The sequence below is a fragment of the Telopea speciosissima genome, chromosome 10 (assembly GCF_018873765.1).
Source record: "Telopea speciosissima isolate NSW1024214 ecotype Mountain lineage chromosome 10, Tspe_v1, whole genome shotgun sequence".
Taxonomy (NCBI): Eukaryota; Viridiplantae; Streptophyta; class Magnoliopsida; order Proteales; family Proteaceae; genus Telopea; species Telopea speciosissima.
In genome coordinates this window covers 16,518,107-16,543,764 of record NC_057925.1, presented here as the reverse complement: position 1 = coordinate 16,543,764, position 25,658 = coordinate 16,518,107, and the positions used below count along the sequence as shown (strand labels likewise).

Here is a 25,658-nt window from a genome sequence, read left to right as displayed (position 1 = left end):
AACATAGCCCATTGCATCCTCTTTGGACATGGTTGAACCAACTCAACCCATGATTGATCAGCCTATACAGCCTATTTTAGCCCAACAACCCACATCACTACCTCAATCCACTGTTCTAGTCCCAAATCCGAATTCAAACCCAAGCACCCATCCCATGGTAACCCGCTCTAGGGCTGGAACCACCAAACCGGTCTTGAAGCTGAACCTCCTTGCCACTAGGCATCCTTTACCACAAGCCCTTCTCTCCACCATATCCACCCAAGAAGAAGGACCTACCTCTTACACTGCTGCCAGTAAGGATAAAAAGTGGAGAATGGCAATGAGTGACGAATTTGATGCCCTAATGAGAAATGGGACATGGAAATTCATATCACCCTCACCCACTCTCAATGTGGTTGGTAACAAATGGGTATTCAGAATCAAAAGAAATGCTGATGGAACGGTCTCTAGATACAAAGCTCATCTAGTAGCAAAAGGTTTTACCCAACAAGAAGGAAGTCGATTATTTCGATACCTTCAGCCCAGTTGTAAAGCCAACAACCATTAGAACGGTTCTTTCTATAGCTGTGTCTAGAGGATGGATGCTACGGCAATTGGGCATCCAAAATGCCTTTTTGAATGGCACCCTAGAAGAGAAAGTCTATATGACACAACCACAGGACTTTGTTGATCCTACCCGGCCAGATCATATCTATCATCTACAACGTGCTTTGTATGGACTTAAATAGGCACCACGGACCTGGGCTCATAGGCTTGGCTCTTTTTTGGTAACACTAGGTTTCAACTCCTCCAAAGCAGATACATCATTGTATGTTCGACACAAGAATAGCCTACTCATATATATTCTGGTCTACATTGATGATATAATCATCACTGGTACAATTGCACAGGAAGTACAAACTGTTACTCGTCAATTAGCAAATGAGTTTGCTATCAAAGATCTTAGCACTTTACACTATTTTCTTGGTATAGAGGCAACAAGATCCTCTTCAGGACTTTATCTATCTCAAACCAAGTATGCCCTGGATCTTTTGAAAAAGACGAATATGGAGGCAGCAAAGCCTATGTCCTCACCAAGTTCCACCTCACATTTGTCTCGCACCTGTGGACAACCGTTTTCAGATCCAACTCTTTACAGGAGCACAGTAGGCTCCTTACAGTACTTAACCTTGACCAGATTAGACATACCCTATTCGGTTAACAAGGTTTGTCAGTACATGCATTCCCCTACCACAGAGCATTGGGTTGCAATCAAACGCATACTGTGTTATATCAAGGACACACTGGATCTTGGTATTTATCTTTGTGTCTCTTCCTCCTTACATCTCAGTGCATATACAGATGCAGATTGGACTGGTTGCTCAGATGATCGTCTCTCAACAGGTGGTTACTGCATATATCTAGGCGATAACCTGGTCTATTGGGGTTCAAAGAAGCAACACACAGTTGCAAGGACCTCTCCAGAATCTAAGTATAAAGCTTTGGCAAATGCCTCTGCCGAACTCATATGGGTACAACAGTTATTGGCAGATCTTGGTGTTTCAAGTCCAGTTCCTCTTCTATGCTGTGATAATATTGGAGCCACGTATCTTGCAGCAAATCCTTTGTTCGAGAACATGTAGCTGCCAAGAAACTCTATGTCCGTTTTGTTCCAAGTCAAGATCAAATTGCAGATATAATGACCAAAGGCCTGCCATGACCACAGTTTAGTGCTCTACGTACCAAGCTCACTCTCATGGACCGACTACTTCACTTCAGGGGGCGTATTAAGGATATAGAAGAGAAATCAAATTCAAATTCAAAATTGAATTTGAACTCCATCAACGGTGTGCATGTTGATCGAGTCAAGGCTTATCCCACACAAAGTGCTAACAACTTATCCTCTTCTTATTTCTTCTCTTCATCTCCTTGTATGTAGGAGTTTGTGTTGCATTCAAACTCAACTCCTCTTTGTTGTTTGAAATTTAAATTCAAATGTAACGTGCATATCACGTACAACATAAATACAACATCACCGTAAGATTAAGAGTGTGGTGAACTCTTATCTTCTATATCTCCTGGGGTCTATCCTATCTTATCTTCTATTGTTATCCTTTCACAGAAGTCACACTAGATTAAGCCAGATACTCCAACAAAATAGCGAAATTAACCCACCTTCGGCATGGCCATCAATAGGGGAAGAAAGCTCGCTACACTGGAAAAAAAAAGAAGCTAACAACACATCACAAGAAGCGAAATCTTGGACGCCTTTGAGCATCCATAAGTAATTCTGCTTGCATTGAGGGAGGCATGGGCGCCATCGAGCTTGAGGTCTGCAATCTCGTAACTGATTTGGCTAGAAAGTCAACAAGAGGCTTTGCTTCTCTATAGCAGTGAGAAACTTTCCACTCAAATAGATGATAGAAACTACTAGAGATAAAGCCAATCTTGACAAAGTCACTGGAAAATACCATGTGTTGCATCAAGAAATCGTCGAGCGGTCCTGCGAGTGCCGTCACCTGCAAGTGGACCAAGGGGTCAACAGAGAGAACCGGTGTGGTTCCGGCCTAGGGCTGTCCGATGCCAAAGTTAGATCTCCTGAGCTAACAGATGAATAGTGATTATTCAATATGAGTTTAGATGTTCCTTTAAGGGTGGTGTACCTTTCCTTTTATAGTAGTGTATGGCGGTGTGGAGAGTCCCAGTTTGATGGAGAGTGTGCCGTTGAGTGGATAGAGGCCCTGGGTAGTAAGGCTCTATCCCGATTGGTCATCTCCCCGCGGGAGGGAGTGTCCTGGTGGTATCAAGATCCTTGGCGGGTAGATACTCGCGTGTGGTGATAACGTCATTGGTGCTTGAATCCGTCTGGGTGACGTGACCTCTAAGCAGTGGCCCAGAGTCCTGGTGGTGGCATAAGTCTATAGTGACACGATTGGGTCATAGATGAGCGACCTCGGTGTTCGTGTATATCACGTCTGCATCCACGATGCCGCACCTGGGTGTGAGGCCATGCCTGGGTGAGGCGGCGCTTGGGTGAGGCTGCCGCCTTGGTGAGGCGGCGCCTGGGTAAGGCCACGCCTAGGTGAGAGGCTGCGCCTGGGTGAGGCCACGCCTGGGTGAGGCCGGGTGAGGCCGAGGCGCTGAGGCAGCGGGTGAGGTCACGCTGGGTGACAGGCTGCGCCCGCCTTCTTAGGTAGTGAGGTCCGCTGCGGCGAGGCCGCCGCCTTGCCGCTTGGTGAGGCCGCACCTAGGTGAGGCTGGCGCTGGATGCAGGCCGCCGCCTGGGTGAGGCCGCCGCCTTGGTGAGGCCGCTCCTGGGTGAGGCCGGCACCTGGGTGAGGCCGGCGCCTGGGTGAGGCCGCTGCCTTGCTGAGGCCGCCGTCTTGGGTGAGGCCGGCGCCTAGGTGAGGCAGCGCCTAGGTGAGGCCGCCGCCTTGGTGAGGCCGCGCCTGGGAGAGGCTGGTGCCTGGGTGAGGCCGGCGCCTTGGTGAGGCCAGCGCCTGGGTAAGGCCAACGCCTGGGTGCAGGCCGTGCCCGGGTGGGACCCCCGGTTGGTTCTCCTTGGTTCTGGAGCGGGTCGCTTTGTGACACGTGGCAGTCGTTGACTGGTTCGGTGAATCTTGGATGTATCACCATGGAATCTGTAGATTTCTTACCCGTAATTCCTCCAAGGCTGACTTAATTAACTGTGAATGTACCAGATGGAGTACATTCTTATGGATTACTAAGTTAATTAAAATTTATAGGTTTAATATTCATCCTATTATGATAATCCCCAATAAAAACCAGATCTAAAGTCAATTGGTTCATTGCCTTTTTGTCATACATAACACCAGTTCTTAGATTCTGCCAGAATTTTCGTGACAGTAATGCAAAATGCATAACAATACCTTCCCGAATAAAAAATGTCTCCTACCTGTCCAATATCAGCCTAGACCAACCGTTTGGGATTAGACTCCAACATTACAGACCCCTTACATGTGTCGCAAGTCTAGTGTATAGATTCTGCAAGAATCTACTGATGTAGGCCCACACCTGCATGCCAAATGGAGTCAAGATCAAGCTTCATCGGTTAGGACTAGGCCACGTAATCAAGGCCGCCGATTCATTCTTTGCCATCTGGATTTGACTTCAAGAAGATCTCATTTGAACGATCACGATTTGGACAACATGGCATCCCTAAGAAAATGGCAAGCAGCCCCTAACCGATTTCTATAGTTCACTATAATCACATTCCTATATTTTAGGAATTAGAAATTCTATCTAAGACTTAAATTTTGGGGAGGATTTGATCATCATACCATGCGTGAGTTAGAGTGTTTTCTTCCTTCCGATATTTTAGGATTTGGAGAGCTATTCAAGGAGTTGTGATTTTGAGAGGATTGGCTTATGTAATGGGTCAACTCTACATGAAGGCTTTGCCTTATTTCCGTCCTACATTTTAGGAAACTATGTGAAGGTTGGCATGCCCAAAAGAAGTTCTAAACGTGGGCAATCTTGAAGTAATTTTGCCTTCCTCTCCTTATTCCTACAAGATAGGAATTAAAGTTGACTTGCTCCACAAGAAGAATCTGCCACTTAGGAACTGCTATGTGGGACGATTTTCTTATGCCTTCTTATTTTTTTTAATTTCAAGTATTTTAGGTAATTTGGGTTTTATTTTCTTGGCAATGTAATCTTAGAATTAGTCTCCTTTTTATAGTCTTTAATCTTACCCGTAGATTTGAGTTTTGGGTTTCTATAAATTAGAGGAGCTTTGGTCAATGTAATTAGTGAAGAATGGATTAATTAAATTTTACTCTATTGAGTATTTTGAACCTTGAAGTGTTCACCCCGTAACCCTGGAAAGTTACATTGCATCCTCGAAGAGTTGCAATTTTCCCGTGTCCTTGAAGAGTCACATTAAACCCATTATGATTTTTTTGTTGTTGTGTTTGGGTTGTTCTTCTTGACTCTCCCGATCTGTATCTTCCAACTAGGCTATATTATTTGGTATAAGAGCTTGGAGGAGAGCGAGAAGTTGTGATAATGCCCATGCATAGAGGTGATCGTACAGCTCCCATGGAGGATGTCAACATAAGAGATGAAATTCAGACGACGATGAATGATGTTGCGGAAGAACAAATTTTTGTTCAGGTTGATTTGGGTAAACCCCCAATTTTCGACAAGTACCGGGATGAGTACGACGATGAACATTGAGTTTTCGAAAGTCTTGAACCAGATTTTGTTTTGAAAGCACAAAAGTATTTCTACTCACATCACAACGATGTCACAACCCATGATTCCCTCTCGTTCAATTGGTTTGACATCGATAGTACGTATGACGATCCATATTTAAACTTTATTGCTTTCACATATCTACTTTGATTTCGAGGTATGAGCATCATTACCAAGCCATATTTGATTGTTTCATCTATTCGAGCCATGAACACATTAATTGCTATTGTCATCAAATCTGAAGTTGCTATTGGAGATATCACAAATGCCTTTATTTGGTTTCCATTTGACTCCGGTGTAAGTACCGTGGTCCTCTGGACGAGGGCTCCTCAGCCTCTTGGCGACAAAGATTGGCTTCGATGAATAACCATGTATCGTTCCAATATATCATCATGGGGATTGGGATCATGCTTTATAAAGAAATGGAGTCGCCACCTAGGGTTAGGACCTAGGACCCAATGGGTGTAGCCCCATCTGGGGTTAGCGGAAAGGGTTATGTGATTCCATATGGTCTGGTCAGAGATTCAGGGTAAGTAGTCAGGTTATGAGGGTGGGAAGGTGTTAGGCACCCACCTCGCCTGCATAAATCGGTCTTTCTACTAGATGCTGGTTTTTGAATATTCTCCCTTAATAATATATCCTATACTAACATGTAAGGCTAAGTTATGATGCACTAATCATGACAAAGAAAGAAAAATCATTTACTATATAAACTAAAACGAGTTACTTTAATTGTCTACATTATGCCAAAAATAATAAGAAGGAAAGATACAGATACTAGTCAAGAAATACACGAAATAAGCGAAAGCGCACTGAGTGCGAAATATGTGATGTCCCATGGCTCAGGTGGAGACGGACGATCGGCTTGTTTTTCTCTTGTCAGACAGAGTAAGGACTATATGAGATGGATTTTGCTACTCAAACTTCGGGCAGAGTAACGGCTATATAAGGGATTCTTGTTATCTGTATGCAGACAGAGTAACGACTGCAAAAGGGATTTTTATGTTATTCGTACACTGACGGGATAACCAATTCAAAGAGCAGAATCGCTCTAAATTTGGATGGATAATTGAAGGATCTACCCCACCAAAATGACTTTACTCACTCACACACTCACGGTAGAGAGAGGGAGGAAAAGGGGGGAAAAAGGAGCAGAAAAGGAATAGAAATCGCCTGTGGAGGGTCCTCTAGCCCGAAAAACCTTTAAAAAATAAGGGAGGGGGACCCTCCTATTTATAGGGGAGGGGGGACCCTCAGCCCTGGCCAGATAAGTCCTCCACGGCACCGTGGGGGACTTTTTCACGGCGCCGTGTGTGACGTCAGCTGGCTGATGTCACACCCCTTCATGGCACCGTAGAAATCAAGTACATGTCCCTACAGTGCCGTGGGAAGGAGCCCACGGCGCCGTGGGAGTGCAATACCACTTTTTCAATCATTTTGGGCCTCAAATGAGATCCTTTTGGGACCTCCGTGGTGGGGGAGGATGAGCAGTACCTCCTTCAGCGTTTAGTAAAAGGGTCTGATAAGCCAATTTAGGGATGTTTAGGGTGATTTGGTTCAGATGTAGGGACAAGAGTCCTTCTTCAGAGAGATACCGATGTCTGTCCGTGTCCTATTGTCATCATCGTCGGGGGGTGACAAAATTCAGTATCTACACCTGGTGAATGGCGAGCATCACTGATCGGACCAAGAGTTCGAGAATGAACTCTTTTTCAACTTGGAGATAATGATGCAGGCCCAACCTGCATGCCAAACAGAGCCAAGATCAAGCTTCATCGGTTCAGACTAGACCACATAATCAAGGCCGCGGATTCACTCTTTGCCATCTGGATTTGACTTCAAGAAGATCTCATTTGAAAGATCACGATTTGGACAACATGGCAGCCCTAAGAAAATGGCAAGCAACCCCTAACTGATTTCTATCATTCACTATAATCACATTCCTATTTTTTGGGAATTAGAAATTCTATCTAAGACTTAAATTTTGGGGAGGATTTGATCATCATATCATGCATGAGTTAGAGTGTTTCCTTCCTAAAAATATTCAGTTGGATCGGTCAAGGATCGGATCGGACCACACAGAACCTCCCTTCCTCGTGCTTTTGCCAGCCATATGTGCACTGGTAGCCACTGTTGTGTTCCTCAGTGGAACCACTTCTTACATCCGTGTCAAACCACACAGAAGCTCCCTTCCTCATGCTTTTGCCTCAAAGATTACTATAAGAATGGTGTTAGAACACGCAAGGGTTTTGTCAAACCCGAATCCGTCCCCATATAGAGATCTAGAATACGATTGAATTAAATAATGCAGGGAAAGCAAAGTGTACCTGGTACCCACGTGTGCTGATGAAGCACATATAAGATCACCTCCAATAGCTACAACAATCCGTCAGATAATGAATGCAATCCGCGATGGGGATCTTCTGCCGTCTCCTAGACTCTCCCACAGCTCCCTTTCTTGTGCAGAAAAGAGAAAAGAGAATAGTGACAGCAGGGACCCCTCATCAGTAGTATTTATAATACTCCCCAACCCTAACCCACTTCCATAATGGGCCAGGCCGGTCTGGTCCATCTCAATAAAATAGTAGCAACCACGTCAGCCCTTGTATTTCTTAATCCCCACCAATGATCGACCCGATAATTAATTAAGCCCATACTCGTCGTATTTTGGAAAAATCCTAACAATCTCCCACTTGGGCTAGATTAATTAGAAGGTCATCATTATCAGATGTGGCCATGGGATCTCAATACAATAATAATGCTACTAAACCTTGATCCAGTTAGCAAATATATCATTATCGAGCAACAGCAGAGAATACACCTCAACATACGGCATATCACTTTCTATCAGCTACAAACAAGGATCTACTTACTAACATGAACATCCTTGAGATGATTTTGTATAAGGAATGTTGTATACGTCTGTGATCACATAAATATCATCATCATTCCTTGTGGATCCTCGAACGTATCATGAGTATCGTACGACTCATGGATTACCTTTGAACATCGTCATATTCGTTGGTAATCGAACGACTTGGTTTATCACCAATTGAACATCCATGACTAGAAATAGCCGAACGACTTGGCTCATCGCCAATCGAACATCCTTACACCAAAAGGCCTACAACACATCAATCATATGCATGCATGCAAATGCTATTCATCACAATCGAACAGAAGCATCATAATCAAAACGAAACATATATTAAGTCCTCCCACTCAACAAGCATATCAATGAAATAAGAAGGACTCTCAATCCACAAACAGATCATGTAAAGAAGCACTCCCACTGATCAAAAGAATCGAACAAATCGAATCAACCAAGTCTGAAAATAAAGATTCAAACCACAAATCTCGGTACAATGTAATAAAAAGCCGTCAAGCTGAACCGATTACTTCTTTTGTTCTCAGTCAAGTTACCATTCTCAAGATTCTTTCTCTTTCTTGTGCATAATTAGATATCAATTTCTTCAAGGGTATAGTCCTAGTTTGTTAATTGCATCAATTTCTTTAATATATTCTTCGTTGTTTATTCACTCATTCATTCCTTTCATTATTCCTTATTTTATTTCAGTGTTTGGCTTTATCTTTTCATATTAATAATACATTTCCAATCTATGCTACCAAAGTAGCTTCCGTCAAATGGCTCAAGGCCGGTTATACCCCATAGGTTACAAATTATTAATCTTTCATCATTTCAATGCTTATTGATGGATTATTCATTCATGGTTCATTATGCTCGTTGGTTAACTGTCAATTACCATAATTATTCACTTATTATTTCATCTACCATAATAAGTTATCGTTCGTCAACAACATAATTTTCATCAATATATTGAAACAAAACATCATAATATTAAAGGTTTCTATATCGCACAAAACAACATGTTCTTTACCCATCGCGTGTCCATTCATCATTTAAACATTCATCAACATATGATCATAAAATCAGTGGTTCTATACATTTATCATCAATACATCAAACACATGTATGCATACAATCAAGATGATAAATATCAATCAGCAATACTTCTTTATAATACTGCATTCTTGCCCTTTCGGGTCAAAGGTATACGTCTTTATCGTACCGCAAATGCCGCGAGATAGCAACAACTTTCAGAAATCTCCCTCCACTTTTGGGTGATAGAGAAACCCCTAGGTTATGCACCTCAATAATAATTTATTGCACTACAATTACCGCGAGATGTTGATGACTTTCAAAAAATTTCCTCCACCTTTGAGCGGTAAGAAAATCCCTAGGCCACGCATCCCAAATTCTTTGAGTACACCATCTTTGGATGGACGCACTGCCTTTCCGTGAAGAGATCAGCAGTTTTCAGAAATCCCAGCACCTTTGGGCAACTGGAACCCTTAGACCACTATCCCTTCCAATCCATGTGCATATCACCTCGTCAATCTTTGGCAACATCGTCTTTGGGCTAATGTCACCTATTCCGCTGCCTTGGCAGAATCATAAAAGGATTCAATGGGCCACTTTGGTGGATCACCATTTTACCTTCTCATAATTCCTCAACCATATATGCAGCAATATATGTGGAAGTAAACACATAGATCGCCCATAATGTGTTGTGATATGCACATTCATCGTCCATGTGGCAGTGGTCACCCCAAAATAGTTCAAATATGCTCAAAATATCATAATCGTCCAAAACAGGTCCCTGGAAGTATTAAACGTCCAAAAACCAGGTACCAGTGGGTAGGTCTTAAAATTATGAACAAAACAAGACCACCCGGAGCCCAATCGGATGCTCCATTCGTCCATACGTCACTTGAAGGTGACACAATCGTCATTAATAGGTCCTATAAAATCAACAAAATATTCGAACAGGATACCCAAAACGTCGACCTTGAAGAATACAAGCAAAATGGGAAAACAGCTTCTGGAACAATTAAAAATGTTCTAAAACAGTTGATTCTGTTCCCAAAACAATTGGAAAACACAAAAACCGCCAAAACCATAATATTTGTTTATCCAAGGTATACCAAATTGCATACCAAAACAAAAAGCATGAAAAAATAGACACAGCAGAAAAAACCGCGTCTCAAAATTCAATCAAACAAACCCACACGGTCCATTTGAAGTTTTCTGGTCATTTTGCCCTTTTTTTTTTTAAAAAAAAAAAAACCGAACCAAACCGGTTTAATCGAATCGAACCGGAATGAACCAAATTGGACCTGAATAAGTAAATCGAAATGGGCCACCGGCCCACCCAAACGGGTCACCAGGGTCAGATTTTGGGTCGAAAAATGGGTCAACATTTAGGTCTCGGGTCGGGTCCGTGTTGATCGGGTCTGGGTCAACTTTGACCCGGGTCGGGTCTGACTGGGTCAAGCTTGACCCGCAAGCAACCTCTGACGTCATAATCGTTACGAGTTTTTTTTTTTTTTTTTTTCTACAACTGCCCCTGGCGGGTGGATCTCACTCGCGGCTTCGGCCGGCGGTGACGATCCACAGGTCGCCGCGATCATCTCTCCAAGCCCTTCTCACCCATCTACAAATTTTCGACTTTCGCAAGTGGAAAAATCCGGCAGCTGCCAAAACGTGCGGTTTCGCCCAAAATCCGGCCAAAATCCCTATTTCCACCGTCAAAACTCGATCCAAGTTCTTAATCAATCGATCCTAGGTCTGTATAGTCAGCTCTGATGCCAGTTGTTAGAACACGCAAGGGTTTTGTCAAACTCGAATCCGTTCCCATACAGAGATCTTGAATACAATTGAATCAAATAACGCAGGGAAAGCAAAGTGTACCTGGCACCCACGTGTGCTGATGAAGAACAGATAAGATCGCCTCCAATAGCTACAACAATCCGTTAGATAATGAATGCAATCTGCGATGAGGATCTTCTGCCGTCTCCTAGACTCTCCCACAGCTCCCTTTCTTATGGAGAAAAGAGAAAAGAGAATAGTGACAGTAGGGACCTCTCATCAATAGTATTTATAATACTCCCCAACCCTAACCCACTTCCACAATGGGCCAGGCCGGTTGGGTCCATCTCAATAAAATAGTAGCAACCACGTCAGCCCTTGTATTTTTTGATCCCCATCAATGATCAACCCGATAATTAATTAAGCCCACACCCGTCGTATTTTGGGAAAATCCTAACAAATGGTTCCTTTGTTGATAACCGTCATTGTTTGTGGTGTTGTGTTGGCCATTGGGAACACTTATTTTCTTGAGCAAGCAAACCACATGAATCTTATGGTCGGACACCTAAAATTCCCTTATACACTCTTTCTATTTTTTGACGGGTGCTCAAGTTCGATGGCCAAATATTATTGTTACAAGAGATGTCCATTGTTATTAGGTGAGACAAGATGCACGCAAGTATGTTGCAACAATTGGAGTTGGAAGTGGAATGATCATATCCATCTTTTGTTGCATACATGCAGCAAAGGTGGAGGTCAGCAGGATGGATGTTATTGAAAGATTGATATGGTTTAGTAGAGAAGCCTTATGACACAATTCCCATGACCATATTCGAGTTGCTTCCACAGTTTCTCCTGCTAGGGGTTTTCGATGGGCTTGCTCGAGAGGGTTTCCAAAATTTCTTCGGTGATCAGGTCTCTGCCTCTATGAAGGCCTATATCAACTCATTCGTGGAGGCAGTGTTTGGAGTAGGCATCATTTTCAGTGTCCTTTTTGTTTATGTAACCAACAAGGTTAGTGAGATGGGTGGGCGACAAGGGTGGTTCCAATTTATCCTTAATCAAAGCCGCCTTGATAATTACTATTGGACATTGGCAGTATTGAGCACTATCAACCTTGTTCTCTTTGTTTTCATTGCCTGTTACTTCCCATACAAGGATGCCGAAATTGAAGATGAACAACTGTAAGTTTGAGAAACCCTTACCACCAAAAGAAAACAAAAAAGGCTTTTTCTCCTTGACACCCGATTAATTTGCAACTTTTTCTTTTTTCCAATCATGTTACTCAAAATTTCCAAAAAAATAAAACAAAAATGAAGTATGTTGCTTCTACAATTCTTAGCAACCTTAATGCCTATATCATATGTCATTTATGGAGTTGTTGAGCCTAATGTTTTAATTATTGCAACTATATATGTGGATGTAACCTTATAGCGATCTTCAACCCTGTCCCCTCTTTCCAAATTTTTGGTGTGTGTGTGTGTGTGTGTGTGTGAATTCAGATCCTCTTCAATGACATTTAACCACCAGAGTCGATCTCCCACCATCCATGGGGTGTGGTCCCCACATCCTAGAGGTGCTTCCCACACCCCATGGATGGTGGGAGGTCGACTCTAGTGTTTAAATGTCATTGGAGAAGATCCATAGTGAGTGAGTGAGTGAGTGAATGTGTGTGTTTGAGGCCTCTCGTGCAGCCTCACACAGCAGGGTATGGACCCCACCCAAGTAGGGTGGTGGGGCAGTCGGTAGGGCTGTCATTTCACCTCTGCCTATGAGGCCGCACAGGCAGGTGGCAGCAGAGCGAGAGAGAGAGAGAGAGAGAGAAAGAAAATTAAAATGACAGATTTTTTCAGCTAAAACTTCCCTGTTTTTAACCATGAAACTCGATATTGTGAGCAGTTGCTCGGATAACTTTATTAATGGCGGAAAATTAAAACTTACAAAGATTTTTTCCTAGGGTAGAGGACAACCACCTTAACCAGGAGCTAGTTATTTCACACTCAAAGCAAATCCAAACCCAAACTTCTTACATTGAAACTCAATTACTTCCAGCCCTTTCTTTGAAGAGTGATGGCAATGCTCACAAGTTCCATAGGAAGCTTCTTGACCATGTCATCAATTACCAAACGAGTAAATTTCTCATATAATGGTTCTATAATCTCATGTCCAAAGTGGTGAGAAATCAGGGGTTCTGAAACTGATCTGATATTTTTAGCTACGTTATCTCCCTTAACCTGCATGTTTGTCTCTTCCTTATCCCCAATATCTAGAGCAAATGTTACCAATTGTTTTGTTCCGAAGGAGCCCTCCTTGTCTATTACTTCTTGAATTTCCTCGCATGATGCCGTGTAATATGGCACATTAAAAGAATCTAACTTCTCTTCCTCAATTAGTCCCTGTTTCCAAAAAAAAATTAAAAAAATGCACGCATGGAAGGAACTTTAGCAATAAGCTAATGGAGTTTCTTCAACCCCATAGATATGGTAAGTAGTAGTACTACCTCTGAAACCATAGCTATGAGGGCCTCTGATAATAGTTCCCAATAATCACAGGTAGCTGAGGAGGGGTCGCCACCTTGTCTACCATGAAGTATCAAGAACATACGAGCGTTGGGGATCAACTCTTTTGATCTCAACTTGATGAACGAAGTAAAATCCTCTTGAAATTGTTCCAGGTAAGCTGTGCTGACAGGTGGGGGGCTAGTATTGGAGATATAGATTTTCCCCTTGTTTATTGGAATACCTACTTCACTTGTGAGCCCTGGTGGAACCTATCAACGGGTTCCATTAATTCATTCAAAAATATCAGTAATTTATGTCGTGATTTAAATTAAGGACTGGACGCTTAAAGCAAGTTAATAAATAAAAAAAAAAAAAAGAAATATAAAAGAGAACACCAGGCCAAAAATGAGAAAGACATATCTCGACTTGGTTTCTACTGAAACCCCTCCAACCTAGCGCGAATGCTTCCATCAGGTTCTCGTATGAGAACTATTCTCGTACACCAGAGATATGGCACATAGATGGAATCCACTAACTATTTAGGGCGTACCCAGTACACGATGCTCAATGCACACCTTGATTTGCTAGTGCTTGGTGGGGCCAAGTGAAACAGTTGGGAAGTGATGAAACTTAAACTTACTTACCCGAGAGAGCCAGTGTGCACTGTAGCAAGAATGGACAAGGTGTAAACTATTCAAGGGGAATAGTCTCTCGTAGAAGGAGCCAGGTGCACCTGCAATGAAACACTTCTTACCATCTTCGCCGATCCTTTCTCCTTCAAGTTGTTGATAATTTTCAAAAAAGAACTTGAACATTGAGTTGAAATCATTTCCAAGAAGATCATTTAAGAAAACTTGAAGCTCTGGCTGTTTTACACCTAATTCGTTGCACCTTTTCTCTACTTTTCGTTTGATCGTAGTGATCACTGTGAACGTATTAGGACCGAAGGCGCAACCCAAGTCTGCAATGGTTAAGGCATTAGAGGGAAGGCCCTCGCTCACGAGATCTTCAATGGCCTTCTCTAGGATAGGTTTTGCAGTTGATATCACCGATCTCTGCTCCAACCATTAAAAAATAAATAAATAAATAAATAAAAAATAAAAATTAATCACAATATATACAGCAAAAGTAATAGGATATAGATTTCGTTCACCTTAAGAGGAAAAAAAAAATGAAAATGAGTTAGAGCTTAAGATGTACTAACATTGAAAGAATTCTGAGCATAGCTTGTATCTCGTTCTCCATTACTCATGCATAGGAATTCCTTCACCCCCATGACTTCAGTGATCAATCAATGTATACTCTGATCACTCGATAACGTTTCTCTTTATGTTTTGAGTTATTACTTCAACTATGTATGTATATATAATAAGAGAAAGTTTGTTGTCTTCCACCAGTAGGGAGGAAAGCAACCGGATGGCACACATCCGATGGCCTGTGTGTTATACAAAGTCTTATTTGGAATGCTATTTTTGTTCCAATACATGACATTTGAGGCCATTCCCTAATTAGGTCAGCATGACATTCTCTAATTAGGTCAGCATGAGTCCGGTTTTCGCTCACTCAGTCAAAACTCGGGAGTTAACTCGGCTGGAGTGGACAAGATTTGCTAGCAAAAGTTTGCCGTGCAATATAATTCAAAAGATAAAGCGGGTTAGAGATGGGATTGGGGTCACATCAATTGACTGTAACCTTTTAAAAGAGACAGCTGTTAGAGAAGGAGTTGTAGGATCGGATGTGGCGACAAGGATCCCTTCAATTATTTTGGCTACTCAAACTGTAGCAAACGAATTAAATATGTTAGTGGAAGAGTTTGAGACAGAGAGAGCCGGGACTGTTCCTCACACAGATCCATTGAAGGGGGACATTCCATACCGTTTTAGATCCCCCACTGTGAGGTTCATTAGAAGCTTTAATCCCACTATGATACAGATCTACGCCCACCTGCTCAAGGCTTGGAATCCGACGGATAACCACCGCCTACAGACGCAATGGAAAGTACCACTTTACCCCGTTTGGACAAGACATTCAGATAAGGGTAAGGCGGTACATTCAACCTTGCTACAGTAATAGAGGCAGACAGAATTAAAGGAGTCGAATTGGTCTTTCGAAGGATCGTTTTTTCTTCAAGGTCCTTGCTGATGAGTTGGATGGGTTGACCGGTTGGGTCGTAATTCATGACACGGACGATAAGGTCACTGGCTTATGTGAGCTTATACCGATGCTTCCACACGTATTAAAATGGCATCGTTATTGAAATGGGACCCACATGCTTTGACTAGTGGTGTTCCCTATTTGGAAGGTCCACAATCTGAGATTTGTATTTCAAATTCAAATATTTCGGATCAGGGATTTGTGACTCTTGGTTTGGGTCGTGGATCAGGTAGTGGTGGTTCCCATGTGATGGGTCATGGTCGTGGTGTGGTGCCCTATAGGCGAGTCTTCTAGGGGCATGCATGGGGACGTTATCCATGGGGGTCTAAATCGACAAGTTGTCAATGAAGATATTTCTTAGGAACATTAGAGGCATAAAAAAGAATGCCGCTTGGTTGGCTTTGTCGGCTCTGTTATTGGAGCATGGTTCAGATTTTGTCTGCATTATGGAGCCAAAGGTGGAAGTTAGTAATTTAATTTCCTGCGCTGTATTTTAATAAACTAGGTTATGTGGCACGCGGACCTAATTCATAATGTTCGCCCTGGAATGGTCCCTAATATCTGGGTAGTTTGGAAATTGGGATTGGATAAGCCTTCAGTGATTTCTTTGTCAGATCAACAAATTACTTTTTCTGTGGTTTCAAAAGGTATCGTGTCTTTCCTATCTGTGATTCATGCAAGCTGCTTTTGAGTGAATCGTAGAGATTTGTGGTTGGAATTGGTTTCCCTTAATTATGTGAATGTGCCTTGGTTGGTGGTAAGAGATTTTAATGCTACGCTTCTTTCTAATGAAAAGCGTGGTCCGGGGGGGGGGGGGCTTTTTCCTTAGGATCGGCTTTGAAGTTTGGTGCTATGAGCAATTCTTGTTCTCTTATTGCTGCCTCTTCACATGGGAGAAAATTAACTTGGTCCAACAACATGAAGTATGGTCGGGTGGATGCGGTCTTGGAACGTAGTTTTTGTAATTCTAAATGGTTGGAAGTTTTTTAGTCATGTTGTCAACGGGTGTTGCATAGGATGGTTTCAGATCACTCTCCTCTGGTTATTACTTCAGACTCTTTGGGGAGGCCTAAAAATGCTCCTTTTAGGAACTTTATATGAAACTTACGCTTGAGAAGCTAAGTGAACTGCAGCTCATTATGAACTACTAACTACAAATCTTCGTGTCGTAAAGGTTGATTGTCATGCTTCAGATGCTTTCTACAACAAGGGCTACCAATGTTTCCTGGACGATGATCTCAGTTGGTTCGAGGCATCCTCTCAATGAATTGTGACCAAGTTGTGCCCTTTCGTTGTCCCCAAAGCCAAAAATGAAGCCCCTGCGGGTGATTAAAATAGTGTGGTATAGCCCTGTGCTAATTTGAGAAATGTGGTGGCTCTTAAGCTATCAAGGACTCGGGGCTTCATAACTTTATCAGAGATCCCTCTGTCAACAAATCCTAAGCTCCCAAAGCCCATCCACCCAAAACAAAAAATAGAGCCATTGTCCACAAGGACAAAGGATTTCCTATTTCTCGCACAGACCTGCACAAGGTTCAGATCAAAATTTATACCACTGTAGACACTGAATTTTGTCACCCCCCGGCGATGATGACAACAGGACATGGACAGACATCGGTATCTCTCTCAAGAAGGACTTTTGTCCCTCCATCTGAACCAAATCACCTTAACATCCCTAAAATGACTTATCAAACCCTTTTACTAAACGCTAAAGGAGGGTTCCTACCCACGACATGGTGGGGACGTGTACTTGATTTCTATGGCGCCATGAAGGGGTGTAACATCAGCCTGCTGACGTCACCCAAGGCACCGTGGAAAAATCCCCCACGACGCCGTGGAGGGCTTATCTGGCCAAGGGTAAGGGTCCCCCCTCCCTATAAATAGGAGGGTCCCCCTCCCTCATTTCTCAAGCTTTTCTCGAGTAAGGAGACCCTCCAGGACTTGTTTTGCCCCATTTTCACCCTCTTTTCCTTCGTCTTTCCCTCATGAGTATGTGAGTGAGTGGAGTTCTTCGACGTGGGTAGATCCTTCGGTTACCCATCCAAGCATAGAGCGATTCTGCTCTTGGGTATTATTATCCCGTCAGTGTACGGATAACAAAAAACCCCCTTCACAGTCGTTATTCTGTCTGTATACAGATAACAAGAATCCCTTATATAGCCGTTACTCTGCCTGAAGTTTGAGTAGCAAAATCCATCTCATATAGTCCTTACTCTGTCCGACAAGAGAGAGACAAGCCGATCGTCCGTCCCCACCTGAGCCGTGGGACATCACATATTTCGTTCTCGGTGCGCTTTCATTTATTTCTTGCATTTCTAGACAGGTATTTGTCTCTTTCCCTCTCATTATTTTTGGCATAATGTAGACAATTAAAGTAAGTAGTTTTAGTGTACATAGTAAATGATTTTTCTTTCTTTGTCATGATTAGTGCATCATAACTTAGCCTTACATGTTAGTATAAGATATATTATTAAGGAAGAATATTCGAAAATCAGCATCTAGTAGAAAGACCGGTTTATCCGGGCGAGGTGGGTGCCTAACACCTTCCCACCCTCGTAACCTGACTACTTACCCTGATTTTCTGACCAGACCATATGGAATCACGTAGCTCTTTCCGTTAACCCCGGATGGGGCTACACCCATTGGGTCCTAGGCCCTAACCCTAGGTGGCGACTCCATTTCTTTATAAAGCATGATCCTAATCCCCATGATGATATATCAGTACGATACACCGTTATTCACCGAAGCCAATCCTTGTTGCCAAGAGGCTGAGGAACCCTCGTCCCGAGGACCACGGTACTTACAACCACTAAAATATTAGTATGTCACCATATGTGACTACAGACTCACAGTCATGGAAAGAAATTGAAGGACAAAAAAGCAAGCAATAAAAAGTGTCAAGGATAGGGTCAGTGATGGACCAATAAGATAATTAAATTAAGGGGAAAATATAGGGACACCCCCTCAACTATGGCATATTTTCATGTACACCCCCTTATCTTTAAAGCCTTTCACACACACCCTCTCATCTATTGAAAGTAAGTAAATTAGTGCATCAAACTAACTGCCGCTAGTTTTAAACATTAATACTCACCCACCCATTTTTTTAAAACCAAATTGCCCAAATTAAAAGTTTGAAGACAAAAATACCCTAGATTACAACTGTTATTCTGTCTGTATACAGATAACGAAAATCCCATATGTGGCCGTTACTCTACCTGAAGTCTGAGTAAAGATACCCATATAGCCTTTACTCTGTCCGACAAGAGAGAGGCAAGTCTATCATCCGTCTCCACCTGAGCCGTGGGACATCGCATATTTCGCATTTGATACATTTTCCATTCATTTCTTTTATTTCTTGACAGGTATTTATCTTTTTTCTTTTTATTATTTTTGGCATAATGTAGACCATTAAAGTAGTTCGATTTAGTGTACATAGTCAATGATTTTTTTCCTTTCTTTGTCATGTTTAGTGCATCATAATTTAGCCGTGCATGTTGGTATAGGACATATTAAGGGAGAATTTTTTAAATCTAGCATCTAGTAGAAAGATCGGTTTAACTGGGCGAGATGGGGTGCTAATACCTTCCCATGCTCGTAACCTGACCATTTACCCATAATCTCTAGCCAGATCATATGAAATCACGGAGCCCTTTCCGCTAACCCCGGATGGGACTACATCCATTGGGTCTTAGGCGTTAATCTTAGGTAGCGACTCCTTTTTTTTTTTATAAAGCATGATCTCAATCCCCATAATGATTTATCGAAACGATACGCGATAATCCATCAAAGGCAAATCCTGTCGCCATAAGGCCGAGGAAACCCCCCTCCGAGGAGTACAGTACTCACACATAGGTTGTGGATTGAGTCTGACTCAGTGGCGGTGTTGTTGGCTGTCCAGTCTGGGTCTATTCCTTGGTCTGTGCGTCAACTATGGAATAGCCTTCTTTCGTATTTGAAAGTTATCCATTGGAAGATTTTTCACTGTTTCAGAGACGTGAACTCGGTGACAGATTTTCTTGCTAAGTACTCGGCAAAGCACGATTCATCTTTTGTTTGGGATGATGATTTCCCTTCCCCTGTGAAAGATTATTTATTAGATGATGCTCTACGGTGCCAAAGAATCAGGTTTGACTAGAACCTCTTTCTTTGGTGTGAACACCTAAAATTCCCTTTTACACTCTTTCTATATTGGTACGATTATTCAAGTTCGCTGGCCACCAATTTCTACAATACATCAAGGTTAATATTAGGTGAGACAAGACGTCAGTATGTTGCACCAATTGGAATTGGAATTGGAATTGGAATTGGAATGATCCTATCCATCTTATGTTGCATAACTGCAGCAAAAGGTGTAGGTTAGAAGGATAGACTTTTTCTCCTTGACACCTAATCAATTTGTAACTTTTTTTGTTTTTTCTAATCATGTTACTAAAATTCTCTTCCCCCCCCCCCACCCTCCTCCCCAAAAAAAAAAATTGAATGGATGTTGTTTTTACAGTTCGTAGCAACCGTTATGCCTATATCTCATTTATGGAGTGGTTGAAGCCTAATGTTTAATTATTGGAAAAGCTGGTAATCATAAATGGCAAGAGTACTCATAGTAAAAAAGTTTTCCATAAACACTAACCTGACATATATGTGAACATTACGAGCCAATTTAGTCCTTGGCCTGCGAGATCCAGCACTGTTCAATCTTCACATGTTATGTGAGATAGCATGCTGTTTTTGTTCCAATACGTGACATTTGAGGCCATAAATAGATCAGCATGCATGAGTCCGATTTTTTCCTCTAACACATGTTGACCATATATTGAGGGGCATGGAATGGTTCACTTATTGAGGGGCATGGAACAGTTCATAACGATGAGAGAGTGTGTCAAAGGGGACCTTGAGAAGATTGGATTCGTTCAATGTCGATTCTAGCTCTAGATATGTATAATCTATGTAAAAGATTTACAAAATTGGTAGATGTAGATTATGTTTTACAATTACAAGTTACAACCTTTCAAAGATTTACCAAATCCCCATGAGTAAAAATAGTTAAATGTACAACCAAAAGTACTCTCATCATCCTTCTCTTTTTTAGCTTTTATTTTTAATTGATCCCCACCTTTCTTTCTTCGTCCCGTTCTCCGGCCTTCTCCTTCCTCTTAATTTGATGAACGATCACGTCTGCAACCACTCAACCCTCCCTCCCCCTGCAACCCCGTCCCACCCTCCTCCTTGCAAATCGGGCCCTGCCACTGCCGCCATCCACCCCCTCCCTCTCTGCCACCGCCCCTCTTCTCTTCTCTGCAACTCCACCCCCCCGCTAAGCCCAACCAAAACATTTTTACCCTCAAAATTCATTGAAAAAAATAAATTTTTTTTAATTAAAAGGTGGAAAAATACAGAGGAAAAGAGTAACCGTACTTTCAAGTTGACTGGAGACGATTAGTATTCGGTGGAAACCTACGTTCAAGCTACCACAATGGCGAAGGAATTGTAAAGGAAGAAACAAAAAATAACGAAAATCGATTAATTTCAATTTTTAAAATGTATTTTTTTTTAATTAAAAAATGGAAGGAGAAATGAAGGAGTTTTTTTTTGGGTGGATGAAAAATATATTAACGAAGCAAAGAGACTATTTTCCCCAAAATAAAAAGGGAAAGAATAAGGAAAAATACAAAGAGAAAACTCCACAACAAACAAGCAAACAAGGGACTAACTTACAGCCTAATCAAGCTGAAGAGAGACCGCCCAAAGAGCAACAAAGGACATAATCAATCCTAAACAACTAGTCACCTGTATATAAAGTTGACCTTCTTTCCATTAGGATTATAGGGAGGAATCACCCAACTCCTACTTTGATTCTTAGAAGCACATTTAGATCCAAATACTCCCCTACCATTGGCATAAAAAACACTATCATCCACACTATGTGGAGTGGTCGCCACGACCCCATTCAGATTATCGGATTCAGAATGCAGATGAGCCAACAAAGCCTGCGTAGGAGCTCCCAACACGGCAACCATCTCAATATCCATCGAGCTCAATGAGGTGGGTAAAGGTTGGCGTCCACACTCCTCCAAAACCAGACTGGGAGACGTTTCTCCCCCCAAATCAACAATTAATTCCAACTCAAGTGGAGAGCTTGCTTCAATTTCCATCTGGCAAGTGGCATCTCCATTCATAATATGACTCTCCGACTCTACATTGGATGAAGCCAGAAGTTGCGGCTCAGAAGGGGAGAAAGACAATTTTTTTTTTGTTTTTTGTCTTTTTCTTCCTAGGCTTAGGAGTCTTAGTGGGAATAACTAAGTTGGGACCATTCAATGGAGTTTCAAAGTTCTTATCCGGCAGGGTCAAGAATCCACCCTCTCTAGACTTGTCGTGAGGAAGAGCATTACACATTGCAACCTCGAGTTCAGGGTCAATAGTTTCTAGAAGAGCAAAGGAGTTACCTTGGAGAACCACACACCCAGGGGCAGAAAGATCATTGTAGAGGATCTTGTCTAAAGAACCTCCAAAATGGATGGTAGTCAAAGCTGCAGTCTGACCATCAGTCAAGGGAACAACAAAGGGAAAAGAGTTGGAACCACCGTCAGGCATAGGTCTGGTAGCTGTTTCAGATTGCACAGCATTAGCAGCAGAAATAGAAGTGGCTTCCATCCAGCCCAACACCCCAACCTGCAATGGTAGGATACCTTCATCCCTATGAGCTCTCATGGGGCTTACCGAGCTCAACTGCCGGCGAGTACGACTGTAACCCACCTTTGAAGTCCTGCGTTGAGGAGGGGGAGCCATCCCTTTCCTCTCACATTGAGCAGTGGAGTGACCAAAAGAAGAACATGAAGCGCAACAGGGAGGCACCCATTCATAGAGGATTTCCTGCTCAAAACTAGCACCACCCTCAGGGAAAATAGAAACAGATCTGTGAAGTTCAGCCGTTGCCGGAATCTCGACACAAATTCGAGCAAAGGAGAGGCGCTCTTTGGAGAGAGTAAGACGGTCAGAAAATAGAGGAGTGCCAATGGCGCTACCAATCAAGCTGAGCGCATTACTATCAGTGGGAGATCTGGGTTCCAAGGTCGAACGATGAGAGGACGACGAAGAAGACTCCAAGGCCCTCCCTCCAAAACAGGTTGTTTATCAGCCTCTTCGTTAAACTGGAAAACAAAATAGCCATTGTCGATAAGCTTGATCTCAACCTGACCTTGGAGTCTCCATAGCTTGGGGAGAGAGACCTTGACAAAGTCGAAAGACGGTCTGCGACCAACAAAAAACCCCACACAAGTATTATTCCACAGATGGAGATCTTCATCAACCACGCTGGAGGGGCAGTGAATCACAGGTTTCCCTGCAACAACAGAAGGTTGGGAGAAATGAAGGTTGAGCCCCTCCAGAGCAGTAGAAGGAGACAGGAAAAGGGAAGACCAAGAGCACCCCTGTGCTCCACCACCCTGACCTGAAGGCACCCGTTCAGGGAGGCCATCAGGAAAACCCTCTCCAGCCAGGGTCGAACCTCCATTGGGAGGGGGCGGAGAAGCATTCATGAATCTTGAGAAGCTTAGATAAACTAACACCTCACAATCACAAAAGAAGACAAAGGGGACGACAAGACTAGGGATCAGCAGAAACAGAGCAGCTCAGTTTTGAAACAGAGTAGAGACATAGATCTAGACCCAGCGGAGGAGCTAGATGCAGAGAGCGCTCATAGTAACAAAACCAGGAAAGAAGAGACGGAAAAACGGATAGAAAAATAAAAAGACGATGAAGAGTCTCAGATCTGAGCTAAAGGAGAACAAGCAGATCTGAGAGGGAGCTAAAACAAGAAATGGAGCTCATGTAACCCCTCTTGAGCAGAAAAGAGCTATGGAAGTTTCGAACCTAAATCCACCGGCCATGGCTGAAAGGAGTTGAATACGTATAAGTGGAAGCATTTAAAAGTGGAAGAAGATGCTGGGATCCGAGTAAAGTGTTGGTTCAGACTGCAGCTATGGTGAACGAGGCCCTCTTGCGATGGTGGTAGTGGCAGTTGGCTGAGGATGAAATTGGGACTGCTTAGGGTTTTAAATAGAAGAACAAAGCAACTTGGAGGTGTTTCTCCGATATGCAACTTTTCTTATTTCAGTAATATGAAATGGAAATATCTGTTTTCACTTCAAATATTCCTTGGTGGTATAACATTTGAGTCGATTGCGAAAAATTCCCGATGGCATTGAGCGGCCTTCACATCTGTCTTCTTTCCCTAGTGAGCTCTTATGCTAAAGAGGTCATGATCTTCCGAGGATAATGATTTCATTGGATGCGGACTGGTGAAGCTATTGAGAAACGGTTTGAGTTTTCCTATGAAGAATCAATCGTTACATAGATCTCGCTTTAATGCTAGCTACTCCCACCCATCACCATCAAGTAAGTCTTAAGAGAAAACAAAATTTGAGAGTTTCATTATTTTCAGAACCCGGTTTACGTGATTTTAGTGCTACAGTCGCACAGGGATTTGCAGAGAGAATGGAGTAAGCTGCGCAGGGTTGGGGCTAAGGACAAGGGATCATGGTGGGGTAGGTTTACAGGGGAAGGAGGAAAATTGAGTGAGCAGGAGAGTGACAGAGGGAAGAAATGATGAGTAGGGGTGGTGCGGGTTTGTAGGGGAGGGGGAGGGAGTGGTTGAGGAGGTGTTTATCGGAGGAGGAAGAAGAAGAAGAAGAAGAAGAAGAAGGGGTGGGTCAATAAAAATTAAAATATTAGGAAAATTAAATAAAGAAACAAAAACGAAGGGAGAGATAATGACACTGAGGGTATTTTAGGCTGTTCGTTTAGCATTTTTTACTCAAATGGGGTGGTAATTCTTTCTAACACAGTAATTTGTATTTGTAAAACATAATTTTCATCTACCTATTTTGTAAATCTTTTTGCTATCTAAGTAGATCTAAGCAATTTCCCCTTTATATATTAGGACAGCCCGCTCTTATATCATCTTTCCTCCCCCGGTACTGTCTCTCTTCCAACCTCCCTCACTCCTATTGACAAACAATAATTTAAATAATCAATGTGAAGAGGCACAGAGTACTCGACTTAGGCTCAAAGAACCTTTTGGGTTAGGATATTAATTCACTAAACATATCTCTTTTTTAGTTGCAGTAATGGTTTAGTAGAGAAGCCTTATGGCACAATTCCCATAACCATCTTCGAGTTGCTTCCACAGTTTCTCCTGCTGGGGGTTTTCGATGGGCTTGTTCGAGTGGAAGTTTGAGCAACCCCTAGCTACTGCCTATGATGGATGAATCGCCCCGATTTCATTTTACATTTCGCCCCCAAAAGCAAAAAAGAGGCTTTGTTTGATTGACACTGGATTAATTTATAACTTTTTCTTTTTTCTAATCATGTTACTTAAAAATTTTAAAATAAAATAAAAATGAAGTATCTTGCTTCTACAATTCATCCTATATCTCATTTATGGAGTTGTTGAGCCTAATGTTTAATTACTGCAATTATATATGTTGATGCAACTTTACAGCCGCGATCCTCAACTCTGCCCCTTTTTTTCCAAATTTTTGGTGTGTGTGAATTCAGATCCTCTCCAATGACATTTAACCATCAAAGTCGATCTCCCACCATCCATGATGGTGTGGTCCGCACATCCCAGAGGTGCTCCCCATACCCTATGGATGGTGGGAAACCGACTCTGGTGGTTAAATGCGGGTTAAATGCCATTGGAGAAGATCCACAGTGAGTGTGTGTGTGTATGAGAGAGAGAGAGAGAGAGAGAGCAATTTGGATCCTCCGCTGCCTCCAGCCTGTGTGGCAGCCCTCCTGTGGACTCACACAGCAGGGTGTGGACCCCACCCAGATAGGGTGGTGGGGCAGTGGGTAGAGCGGTCATTTCACCTCTGCCTGTGGGAGGCCGTCGGTCCCACATGATAGTAGAGAGAGAGAGAGAGAGAATTAAAAGGACAGATTTTTTCAACTAAAACTTCCCTGTTTTTAACCATGAAACTCGATATTGTGAGCAATTGCACCGATAACTTTATTAATGGGAAAAAATTAAAACGTACAAAAATTTTTTCCTGGGAGAGAGGACAACCACCTTAACCAGGAGCCAATTATTTCACACTCAAAACAAATCTAAACCCAAACTTCTTACATTGAAA

General features: G+C 42.5%; 3 protein-coding genes across 3 annotated transcripts; 2 read left to right on the top strand and 1 right to left on the bottom strand.

Annotated features, from left to right (window-relative positions):
* Positions 1-313: 313 nt before the first annotated feature.
* Positions 314-1,622, top strand: LOC122643342 (uncharacterized mitochondrial protein AtMg00810-like). Its single transcript, XM_043836977.1, has 2 exons — positions 314-476; positions 778-1,622. Exons 1-2 carry the CDS (start codon positions 314-316, stop codon positions 1,620-1,622), a joined length of 1,008 nt encoding a protein of 335 aa, XP_043692912.1.
* Positions 1,623-5,355: 3,733 nt separating this feature from the next.
* Positions 5,356-12,055, top strand: LOC122643341 (protein NRT1/ PTR FAMILY 5.7-like). The gene is made up of 3 exons (XM_043836976.1): positions 5,356-5,493; positions 11,527-11,622; positions 11,717-12,055. Exons 1-3 carry the CDS (start codon positions 5,356-5,358, stop codon positions 12,053-12,055), a joined length of 573 nt encoding a protein of 190 aa, XP_043692911.1.
* An 854-nt stretch (positions 12,056-12,909) lies between these two features.
* Positions 12,910-14,644, bottom strand: LOC122643340 (7-methylxanthine methyltransferase ICS1-like). The gene is made up of 4 exons (XM_043836975.1): positions 14,573-14,644; positions 14,013-14,423; positions 13,368-13,637; positions 12,910-13,263 (listed from the first exon to the last, which is right to left on the bottom strand). The coding sequence occupies exons 1-4, from the start codon at positions 14,642-14,644 to the stop codon at positions 12,910-12,912; spliced, it is 1,107 nt and encodes a 368-aa protein (XP_043692910.1).
* Positions 14,645-25,658: the final 11,014 nt, after the last annotated feature.

What these genes read in the sequence shown, in the direction of transcription:
- LOC122643342 (XM_043836977.1), top strand. Translation starts at nt 314, where the DNA reads ATGGCAATGAGTGACGAATTTGATGCCCTAATGAGAAATGGGACATGG. An exon ending in AGCTCATCTAGTAGCAAAAG is followed by an intron (nt 477 to 777) that starts GTTTTACCCAAC and finishes TGGTAACACTAG; the next exon opens with GTTTCAACTCCTCCAAAGCA.
- LOC122643341 (XM_043836976.1), top strand. Translation starts at nt 5,356, where the DNA reads ATGAGCATCATTACCAAGCCATATTTGATTGTTTCATCTATTCGAGCC. An exon ending in GGTTTCCATTTGACTCCGGT is followed by an intron (nt 5,494 to 11,526) that starts GTAAGTACCGTG and finishes CATTGTTATTAG; the next exon opens with GTGAGACAAGATGCACGCAA. An exon ending in TACATGCAGCAAAGGTGGAG is followed by an intron (nt 11,623 to 11,716) that starts GTCAGCAGGATG and finishes TTGCTTCCACAG; the next exon opens with TTTCTCCTGCTAGGGGTTTT.
- LOC122643340 (XM_043836975.1), bottom strand. Translation starts at nt 14,644, where the DNA reads ATGGGGGTGAAGGAATTCCTATGCATGAGTAATGGAGAACGAGATACA. An exon ending in ATGCTCAGAATTCTTTCAAT is followed by an intron (nt 14,424 to 14,572) that starts GTTAGTACATCT and finishes TGGTTGGAGCAG; the next exon opens with AGATCGGTGATATCAACTGC. An exon ending in GTGCACACTGGCTCTCTCGG is followed by an intron (nt 13,638 to 14,012) that starts GTAAGTAAGTTT and finishes ACCCGTTGATAG; the next exon opens with GTTCCACCAGGGCTCACAAG.